Source organism: Lytechinus pictus, chromosome 16 (assembly GCF_037042905.1).
Source record: "Lytechinus pictus isolate F3 Inbred chromosome 16, Lp3.0, whole genome shotgun sequence".
Classification (NCBI taxonomy): Eukaryota; Metazoa; Echinodermata; class Echinoidea; order Temnopleuroida; family Toxopneustidae; genus Lytechinus; species Lytechinus pictus.
Window position 1 is genome coordinate 20,919,724 of NC_087260.1, and position 11,404 is coordinate 20,931,127.

Genomic DNA, 11,404 nt, shown 5'->3' on the forward strand with positions numbered 1-11,404 from the left:
AAATAATGGAATGGATAGAGCTTTAAAGAATGGAATGGATAGAGCTTTAAAGAATAGAATTGATAGAGCTTTAAAGAATGGAATGGATAGAGCTTTAAATAATGGAATGGATAGAGCTTTAAAGAATGGAATGGATAGAGCTTTAAAGAATAGAATTGATAGAGCTTTAAATAATGGAATGGATAGAGCTTTAAATAATGGAATGGATAGAGCTTTATAGAATGGAATGGATAGAGCTTTAAAGAATAGAATTGATAGAGCTTTAAAGAATGGAATGGATAGAGCTTTAAATAATGGAATGGATAGAGCTTTAAATAATGGAATGGATAGAGCTTTAAAGAATGGAATGGATAGAGCTTTAAATAATGGAATGGATAGAGCTTTAAAGAATGGAATGGATAGAGCTTTAAATAAGGGAATGGATAGAGCTTTAAAGAATGGAATGGATAGAGCTTTAAAGAATAGAATTGATAGAGCTTTAAAGAATGGAATGGATAGAGCTTTAAATAATGGAATAGATAGAGCTTTAAAGAATGGAATGGATAGAGCTTTAAAGAATAGAATTGACAGAGCTTTAAATAATGGAATGGATAGAGCTTTAAATAATGGAATGGATAGAGCTTTAAAGAATGGAATGGATAGAGCTTTAAAGAATAGAATTTATAGAGCTTTAAAGAATTGAATGGATAGAGCTTTAAAGAATGGAATGGATAGAGCTTTAAAGAATAGAATTGATAGAGCTTTAAAGAATGGAATGGATAGAGCTTTAAAGAATGGAATGGATAGAGCTTTAAAGAATGGAATGGATAGAGCTTTAAATAATGGAATGGATAGAGCTTTAAAGAATGGAATGGATAGAGCTTTAAATAAGGGAATGGATAGAGCTTTAAAGAATGGAATGGATAGAGCTTTAAAGAATAGAATTGATAGAGCTTTAAAGAATGGAATGGATAGAGCTTTAAATAATCGAATAGATAGAGCTTTAAAGAATGGAATGGATAGAGCTTTAAAGAATAGAATTGACAGAGCTTTAAATAATGGAATGGATAGAGCTTTAAATAATGGAATAGATAGAGCTTTAAAGAATGGAATGGATAGAGCTTTAAAGAATGGAATGGCAACAGCTTTAAATGATGGAATGGAGAGGGCTTTAAAGAACTGAATGGATAAAGTTTAAAAGAACTGAATATAATTATAGAGCTTTAAAAAATGGAATAAATAGAGAATTAAAGAACTAAATAGATAGAGCTTTAAAAAATCGAATAGATATAGTTTTGAAGAATGGAATGGAGAGGGCTTTAAAGAACTGAATGGCAAAAGTTGTAAAGAACTGAATAGATAGAGCTTTCAAGAATGGAATGGATAGAGCTTTAAATAATGGAATGGATAGAGCTTTAAAGAATGGAATGGATAGAGCTTTAAAGAATAGAATTGATAGAGCTTTAAAGAATGGAATGGATAGAGCTTTAAATAATGGAATAAATAGATCTTTAAAGAATGGAATGGATAGAGCTTTAAAGAATAGAATTGAAAGAGCTTTAAATAATGGAATGGATAGAGCTTTGAATAATGGAATAGATAGAGCTTTAAAGAATGGAATGGATAGAGCTTTAAAGAATGGAATGGCAACAGCTTTAAATAATGGAATGGAGAGGGTTTAAAGAATGGAATGGATAAAGTTTAAAAGAACTGAATATAATTATGGAGCTTTAAAGAATGGAATCAATAGAGAATTAAAAAACTAAATAGATAGAGCTTTAAAAAATCGAATAGATATAGTTTTGAAGAATGGAATGGAGAGGGCTTTAAAGAACTGAATGGCAAAAGTTGTAAAGAACTGAATAGATAGAGCTTTCAAGAATGGAATGGAAAGAGTTTTATATAATCGAATGCATAGAGCTTTAAAGAATGGAACGGATATAGCTTTAAATAATGGAATGGAGAGGGCTTTAAAGAACTGAATGGATAAAGTTTTAAAGAACTGAATGGATAGAGCTTTCAAGAATGGGATGGAAAGAGTTTTAAAGAATCGAATGCATAGAGCTTTAAAGAATGGAACGGATAGAGTTTTAAAGATTATAATGAATAGAGCTTTAAAGAATGGAATGGAGAAATCCTTAAATAATGGAATGGAGAGGGCTTTAAAGAATGGAATGGATAGAGCTTAAAAGAATGTAAAGGATAGAGATTTAAAAAACTGAATAGATAGAGCTTTAAAGAATGGAATAGATAGAGCTTTAAAGAGCTGAATGGATAAAGCTGGAAAAAAAACTGAATGGATAAAGTTTTAAAGAATGGAATGGATATAGTTTTAAAGCATGGAATAGAGAGGGCTTTAAAGAACTGAATGGATAATATATTAAAGAACCGAATAGATAGAGCTTTCAAGAATGGAATGGACAGAGTTTCAAAGATTGGAATGGATAGAGTTTTAAAGAATGGAATGGATAGAGTTTTACAGAACTGAATGGACAAAGCTAGAAATAATGGATTGCATAGTGCTTTAAAGGACAAAACGGATGGAGCTTTAAAGAATCGAATGCATAGAGCCTTAAAGAATGGAATGGAGAGGACTTTAAAGAACTGAATGAATAGAGCTTTAAAGAATGGAATAGATAGAGCTTTAAAGAATGGAATGGATAGAGTTTTAAAGAATAGAATTGATAGAGCTTTAAAGAATGGAATGGATAGAGCTTTAAATAATGGAATGGATAGAGCTTTAAAGAATTGAATGGACAGAGCTTTAAAGAATAAAATTGATAGAGCTTTAAAGAATGGAATGGATAGAGCTTTAAAGAATTGAATGGACAGAGCTTTAAAGAATAAAATTGATAGAGCTTTAAAGAATGGAATGGATAGAGCTTTAAAGAATGGAATGGATAGAGCTTTAAAGAATGGAATGGATAGAGCTTTAAAGAATAGAATTGATAGAGCTTTAAAGAATGGAATGGATAGAGCTTTAAATAATGGAATGGATAGAGCTTTAAGGACGTTCCACAGTTATGTTTATGCGCATTATGATCTGCGCATAGTTTACACTCTGCGCGCTGACGTCACAATGGATGAACAGGTGATTAATTAGCTGCGGGTATGAGCTGATTTTTCTCATCTTTTGCACTTTAACTGCAGATCCGATGCGTTATTTCATGAAGCAAAAAAATTGAATTATTCCATAGACCATTCAAAAAAAAAATGTCTACAATTTCAAAATACTTTACTCTGCAGTGCTGCCAAGAATCACGAATATTACCGCCAGTTTGTATAAATGGTAGAGTGGTTTTGATTTTTCTTAACATAGATACAAAGCATTCGGCGCATTTTTGGTGTTTTAAAAAGCACATTTGCTCTAATAAAAATGCTGATAGTTTAAAAACAAGCACATGAACCCCTATTTTTTAATGTTTGTACCTCTTAGGAATACCATCTTCTACAACTCTGCAAATTTTGGTGAAAATGACATGGATTTTTAATAAAGTGCAGCATTTATTGTACTTTTGTAGTTTGTTACTGAAATTTCACATTTTTAGATTGGGATTTTGTTATCTTTTACGCCATTTTTAAGAATTGACAGTGCTGTTAAACTTAAAATTGCAAACAAATAGCACTATAAATAGATTCTCCATTCTAACGATACAATTATTAATTCTCTTGCGAAATTTGATGACTTTTTCATGTATTTTGACTGAGTAATAGAGGTTTAAACTCATTGTAGTAATCTTGGGCGGTCTAAAAATGCCAAATTCTTTTGAATGCGCAATTCTTAAGAACATCAATTTGAGTGAACTTTGAAGCTCTATAGCAAAAAATCAAGCACATGGACCTATGTTAATTTTTGCATATTTCGAATATTAAGGTTCTAAAGTATCTATGTGCAAAGTTTGGTGAAGATGACATGGATTTCACCTTAACTGTGGAACGTCCTTAAAGAATGGAATGGATAGAGCTTTAAAAAATAGAATTGATAGAGCTTTAAAGAATGGAATGGATAGAGCTTTAAATAATGGAATGGATAGAGCTTTAAAGAATGGAATGGATAGAGCTTTAAAGAATGGAATGGATAGAGCTTTAAATAATGGAATGGATAGAGCTTTAAAGAATGGAATGGATAGAGCTTTAAATAATGGAATGGATAGAGCTTTAAAGAATGGAATGGATAGAGCTTTAAAGAATAGAATTGATAGAGTTTTAAAGAATGGAATGGATAGAGCTTTAAATAATGGAATATATAGAGCTTTAAAGAATGGAACGGATAGAACTTTAAAGAATAGAATTGACAGAGCTTTAAATAATGGAATGGATAGAGCTTTAAATAATGGAATAGATAGAGCTTTAAAGAATGGAATGGATAGAGCTTTAAATAATGGAATGGCAACATCTTTAAATGATGGAATGGAGAGGGCTTTAAAGAACTGAATGGATAAAGTTTAAAAGAACTGAATATAATTATAGAGCTTTAAAGAATGGAATGAATAGAGAATTAAAGAACTAAATAGATAGAGCTTTAAAAAATCGAATAGATATAGTTTTGAAGAATGGAATGGAGAGGGCTTTAAAGAACTGAATGGCAAAAGTTGTAAAGAACTGAATAGATAGAGCTTTCAAGAATGGAATGGATAGAGCTTTAAATAATGGAATGGATAGAGCTTTAAAGAATGGAATGGATAGAGCTTTAAAGAATAGAATTGATAGAGCTTTAAAGAATGGAATGGATAGAGCTTTAAATAATGGAATAGATAGAGCTTTAAAGAATGGAATGGATAGAGCTTTAAAGAATAGAATTGACAGAGCTTTAAATAATGGAATGGATAGAGCTTTGAATAATGGAATAGATAGAGCTTTAAAGAATGGAATGGATAGAGCTTTAAAGAATGGAATGGCAACAGCTTTAAATGATGGAATGGAGAGGGCTTTAAAGAACTGAATGGATAAAGTTTAAAAGAACTGAATATAATTATAGAGCTTTAAAGAATGGAATGAATAGAGAATTAAAGAACTAAATAGATAGAGCTTTAAAAAATCGAATAGATATAGTTTTGAAGAATGGAATGGAGAGGGCTTTAAAGAACTGAATGGCAAAAGTTGTAAAGAACTGAATAGATATAGCTTTCAAGAATTGAATGGAAAGCGTTTTAAAGAATCGAATGCATAGAGCTTTAAAGAATGGAACGGATAGAGCTTTAAATAATGGAATGGAAAGAGCTTTAAAGAATTGAATGGCAAAAGCTTTAAATAATGGAATGGAGAGGGCTTTAAAGAACTGAATGGCAAAAGTTGTAAAGAACTGAATAGGTAGAGCTTTCAATAATGGGATGGAAAGAGTTTTAAAGAATCGAATGCATATGAGCTTTAAAGAATGGAACGGATAGAGTTTTAAAGATTATAATGAATAGAGCTTTAAAGAATGGAATGGATAAAGCTTTAAATAATGGAATGGAGAGGGCTTTAAAGAATGGAATGGATAGAGCTTTAAAGAATAGAATTGATAGAGCTTTAAAGAATGGAATGGATAGAGCTTTACAGAATAGAGTTGATAGAGTTTTATAGAATGGAATGGAGAGAGCTTTAAAGAATAGAATTGATAGAGCTTTAAAGAATGGAATGGAGAGGGCTTTAAAGAATGGAATGGATAGAGCTTTAAAGAATGGAATGGATAGAGCTTTAAATAATGGAATGGATAGAGTTTTAAAGAATGGAATGAATAGAGCTTTAAAGAATAGAATTGATAGAGCTTTTAAGAATGGAATGGATAGAGCTTTACATAATGGAATGGAGAGGGCTTTAAAGAATGGAATGGATAGAGCTTATAAAAGAATGTAAAGGATAGAGATTTAAATAATGGAATGGATAGAGCTTTAGATAATGGAATGGAGAGGGTTTTAAAGAATGGAATGGATAGAGCTTAAAAGAATGTAAAGGATATAGATTTAAATAATGGAATGGATAGAGCTTTAAAGAATTGAATGGAGAGGGCTTTAAAGAATGGAATGGATAGAGCTTTAAAGAATGGAATAGATAGAGCTTTAAAGAATGGAATGGATAGAGCTTTAAAGAATGGAATGGATAGAGTTTTAAAGAATAGAATTGATAGAGCTTTACAGGGCTTTAAAGAATGAATAGAACTTAGAATGGAGAGAGCTTTAAGAAACTGAATAGATAGAGCTTTAAAGAACTGAATGGATAATGTTTCAAAGAACTGAATGGATAGAGCTTTAAAGAATAGGGTTGGTAAAACTTTTAAGAATGGAATGGATAGAGCTTTAAAAAATTGAATGGATAGAGCTTTTAAGAATGGAATGGATAGAGCTTTAAAAAATTGAATGGCAAAAGCTTTGAATAATGGACTGGAGGGGGCTTTAAAGAATGGAATCGTTTAGTTATATACCTATCCTGTTCGTGATTAAAAAGTGCTTAGAATATTCAATTTCTAGGTTTAAAATCTCATTTTTTTCCCGCTCACGCTCCGTGCTCGCAACAATTTGTATAGATACCTATCCTGTTCATGATTAGAAAAGTGCTTAGAATGTCCCGTTTTTAGGTCTGAAATCTCAATTTTCTTTTCGCTTGCGTTTCGCGCTCGCATAAATTTATTGTATAGTTGTATACCTTTCATGTTCATGGTTACAAAAGGGGTTTAGAATGTCCAATTCTTAAGGCGAAATGTAATAAAAATTAGCTCGCGCTCGCATTATTGTTGAAATATGTATCGTTTTCATGGAAATTGCAAACAATCCTTTAAACAGGTCCCTTTTTGATCAGGCCAGAACGTATATTAGTAATATATGCTCGCGCTCGCATTAAATGTAATATTCATTATATACGCACCTGTTCAGGACCACAAACATTGCTCAAAATGTTCAATTTTCAGACCAGAATACATGAAATTTCAAAAAAAAATTAGCTCACACTTCGCGTTCGCATTATTTAATTAAGGACAAAGCTATAAGAAGAGACTGTCATATATATATATATGTATGTATGTATATATATGTATGTATATATATATATGTATATATTGTGTGTGTATACATTAAAGAACAATAGAAAACCCAATTGTGTCCCCCACCTTTAAGGAGAGAATTCAGCACCCCCACTGAAAAAATCGTTCCCAGGGCCCTGGGACTTTACCTTTAATTTCCTCATATATGTGTGTTTCATACATTATCTCCTGTAACAAAGAAAGTTGCAGCAATGAATATCTTATGCAGTAAATCAGTTGTCATTCCAATAGTTTTCATTCTTGGTGGCCAAATAAATATAATTTAATATAATGAAATACAAAAGAATAAGTGGGGGAGATGACATCATCAGCTTGCTCAATGCACATTAATGAAGACATGTATAGAATTGTTTCACCCAAATAATGCAAATATTTAAAATATCATAAATTATCATATTATTTATTGTCAAAATTTGATGAAATAATCAGTGTATTGTTTCATCTGAGTTTTCTTCATCATTCTGTTCAAATCATAATCAGCCTGGAGTACCCCTAATCGACCCCGCCACAATGATACGCATGGGCATTCTTTGTATTGCACATGGTCAATGAGCTGTTAATTTTCTTCATTTTCCCTTCTTCTTTCCGTTTATTTCGCAGTTATTCCTGCTCCCTTTTGAGTATAGCTAACGGAATCAACAGTTCAATCGCCATTGTCCATCGGAACATCTACATAGACATCTTCAACAAGCGTATCCTACATTGTATGTTGGTCACCCTCTAAAGCTCTGAAGAATCTGCTTCATTATTATACCACCCAATAACTTTTTTTTCCTGCTACTTTTCATTTCATTGGCAGTTGCTCTTGCTCCCTTTGGAGTATAGCTAGAATCGGGATCAACAGTTCCATCGCCATTGCCAATCGGAACATCTACAGAGACATCTTCAACAAGCGTATTCTACCTTGTCTGTTGGTCTCCCTCTGAAGCTCTGAAGAATCTGTTTCATTATTATACCACCCAAGAACATTTCTTTATTTTCTGCTACTTTCCATTTCCTTGGCAGTTGCTCTTGCTCCCTTTTGAGTATAGCAAACGGAATCAACAGTTCCATCGCCATTGTCCATCGGAACATCTACAGAGACACCTTCAACAAGCGTATTCTACCTTGTCTGTTGGTCACCCTCTGAAGAATCTGTTTCATTATTATACCACCCAAGAACATTTCTTTATTTTCTGCTACATTCCATTTCCTTGGCAGTTGTTCTTGCTCCCTTTGGAGTATAGCTAACATGGGGATCAACCGTTACATCGCCATTGTCCATCGGAACATCTTCAGAGACATCTTCAACAAGCGTACCTTACTTTGTTGATCACCATTGAAGCGTCTGTTTCTTCATTGACCTCCCAATAACACTTCTTTATTTTTTCTTCTTCTTCCCATTCCCTTCGCAGTTGTTCCTGCTCCCTTTGGAGTATAGCTAGAATCGGGATCAACAGTTCCATCGCCATTGTCCATCGGAACATCTACAGAGACATCTTCAACAAGTGTATCCTACCTTTTCTGTAGGTCACCCTCTGAAGCTCTGAAGAATATGTTTCTTTATAAACCGCCCAATAACAATTTTTTATTTTGTTCTTCTCTCCATTTCCTTGGCAGTTGCTCTTGCTCCTTTCGGAGTATAACTAGAATCGGGGTAAACCGTTACATCGCCATTGTCCATCGGAACATCTTCAGAGACATCTTCGACAGACGTACCTTACTTTGTTGATCACCTTTTGAAGCGTCGGTTTCTTCATCGACATCCTTATAACAATTATTTATTTTCTTCTTCTTCTTCATCTTCTTCTTTTTTTCCTTCTTCTTCTTCCCGTTCCCTTTGCAGTTGTTCCTGCTCCCTTTGGAGTATAGCTAGCATCGGGGTCAACCGTTACATCGCCATTGTACATCGGAACATCTACAGAGACATCTTCAACAAACGTACCTTACCTTTTCTCTTGATTACACTCTGGAGCATCTGCTTCTTCATCGACCTTCCAAACCTGACCGGATGGGGCGCCCACACCTTCGATCCCAAGCTCATGCTCTGTACCTACAACTACGCGGAGTCGTACAGTTACACTTTCTTCTTCATCGTCGTGGGCTTTGGCATACCACTGGTGGCTTTGATCTACAGTTACGCCAGGATCGTCATGTACGCACGGGCGACGAAGGCGGAGGTCGCCGCCATCAGCAAATCGGATAACGTAAGTATGCTTCAATCTCAATTTTTACAATTCCTACAATTCAAAATGTGTAATTTTGTCAGAATTCAATAAAGAGGACTATATAGATGATTTTATGATGAAAACTTTCATGACATCCACATGGAGAGCAATGAAACAGACATAAGGGCAACAAACCAAAGACTTAATCGTCTGAATTTATATTTTTCAATACATTTTACTGTTGGTTTTGTACTGCATGATTAGCAAATATTTGCACCACGGAACAGAACGAAATTAAGAAACACAATAAATGCATTGAAGGCCTGTCAAATGACAATAAACAGCTGGGAGGCCTTTGTCGAAAATTGGCGAACCGGAAATGAGCAGTTTCGTCCTAAGTTTCGGAACTGACAAAAAATTGCAAACATGTACGCCGTTTGTTAAGATCCCAGGACAAACTGCTGTTTTGATTAACCAATTTTCGACAAAGACTTCTTGATTGCTCATTGTTGAAGGGCAATTGACAATACATTTCCTATGTTCTTGATCAAGTGTTCTGCGTCGCGATACGAAAACTCGCTATGGCCAATGTTATCAGAGCCATGCATTCTGTAATAAATAACCTATCAACCAACCGTCGCAAAATGAGATGCGAGTTATTTACCAAGAACCACGTACGGAGAAGCTGATTTAATTTATTACTTTTCATCAACAAAATTTCTTTCATCGTTTATATTTTCTCTATTCCTATTATGATAAATGTGAGGTAGAGACAGAGAGAAATAAAAGGGGGAAAGCAGAAGAAAATTAAGAGGACAGTAAGGTTACTAATTTTTTCCCTTTAATCTCATACAGTCAAAGTCGTCGGTCACCAACCAGGCGATTCGTAACAACGACCTTCGGCTGCTACGCAGTGTTCTGACCATCGTCGTCGTCTTCTTCATCATGTGGACACCTTACGCCACCATCGTCGTCTTCGATCGCTACGCTACCTGGTCCAGGACGCCGCATGTCATTGCCGTGGTTATGGCTCACATGAACAGCTGCATCAACAGCATCATCTACGGCGCAACCAACAAGAACTTCCGCCAGGCCTACGGGAGACTTCTCGTCACGCTCTTTACATGCGGGAGGCGGCGAGACTTGGAGAGCAAGAGTATAATGTCGAATTCGAGCGCGAGTACAACGCCATCCAATGCCTAATAGAAATGTCGCCTACTATAATCAGGGGTGGTGCCACAGTGGGATAGGGGCGACCACCTCCGAAGATTTTTTTTAAGTAATCGAAAAAAGGAAAAGGATATAAATATAAATTTGACAAGCAAAAAAAAAATAAAAAATGGTTATCACCGAAATAAGTAAGGTCATCTCGTCCAAAATACATGTTTTATTTCCATTTTGAAAGATGTATTTCTTTCCATCATAAAAGACCAAAAAATAGTAGGGGGACATTTGATATTGTGTCTCCGCTACTATTTTGAGTATGGGGGAGGCGCCCCCTGTCCCCCTGGGATTTCCGCCCATGAAAGAGAGAGAAAGGGAAGACAAGAAGGAAGAAGAATCGAAGAGTAAACATATTTGTTCTGAGTAGTGTAATTCTCCATCAACTCTGAACTGAGGGGTAAAAACCCCATCGATTTGAATCTCTGAAAATTTCCCTTGCTCCTTTCTCTCAGATCCTGCACCCTTTCCCCACCGGCGGCACCCTTGTCCCCAGCGGGATTCGCCAGCAGCGGCGCCAGCGTATTTCGATATGGGGAAGGAGGGGGGGGGGGGGGAGCAAGATGACATAAGATGACGTTCTTCTTCTCAGTCTGATAAATATGATAAAAGAGCTATTTAGAGCTAAACGAGGACAAACTCTCTTTATGCTCTTTTTTTTTTTCATTTTTCTTCTTTTATTAGTTTTTGAAAAGTCGGCGCCGCTCCTGTCTCCACAACTACACCCCCTTCCCTCTCCCGAATTCCATCCACATATCTCTTGTTGTCGGGCCGCACCACCTCCCCTTGTCTGGCATGTCTGAGTTTACGGACTTTTGACCACGAAGGTGCTTTTCTCTGGTTTATGGGAATTCTCCTTCACCCCAAAAATAATATGTTTGGAACTACAATAACCGCAGGATAGGTTAAGGGTGACGGTGATGATGAAATTTGAAAAGTTGGAAGTGATAGAGGAATAGGCTTTCTACGGGAACACGGGCAAGAATTAAACTTGCGCCGGGAATTGCGCCCCTTTCAACATTTTGACATCAGGGTCAGA

At 35.1% G+C, this 11,404-nt stretch overlaps 1 protein-coding gene across 1 annotated transcript in view; it reads left to right on the forward strand.

Moving 5' to 3' along the window:
- Window positions 1–10,467, forward strand: part of LOC129278675 (melatonin receptor type 1B-B-like) — a 42,117-nt gene extending 31,650 nt beyond the window's left edge. Inside the window, exons 2-3 of the mRNA XM_064111433.1 lie at window positions 8,823–9,183; window positions 10,000–10,467. Of these exons, the coding sequence (XP_063967503.1) occupies window positions 8,823–9,183; window positions 10,000–10,347 (709 nt within the window). The 3' untranslated portion in view covers window positions 10,348–10,467. The remainder of the gene's footprint in view (window positions 1–8,822; window positions 9,184–9,999) is intronic.
- The last annotated feature ends 937 nt before the right edge of the window (window positions 10,468–11,404 follow it).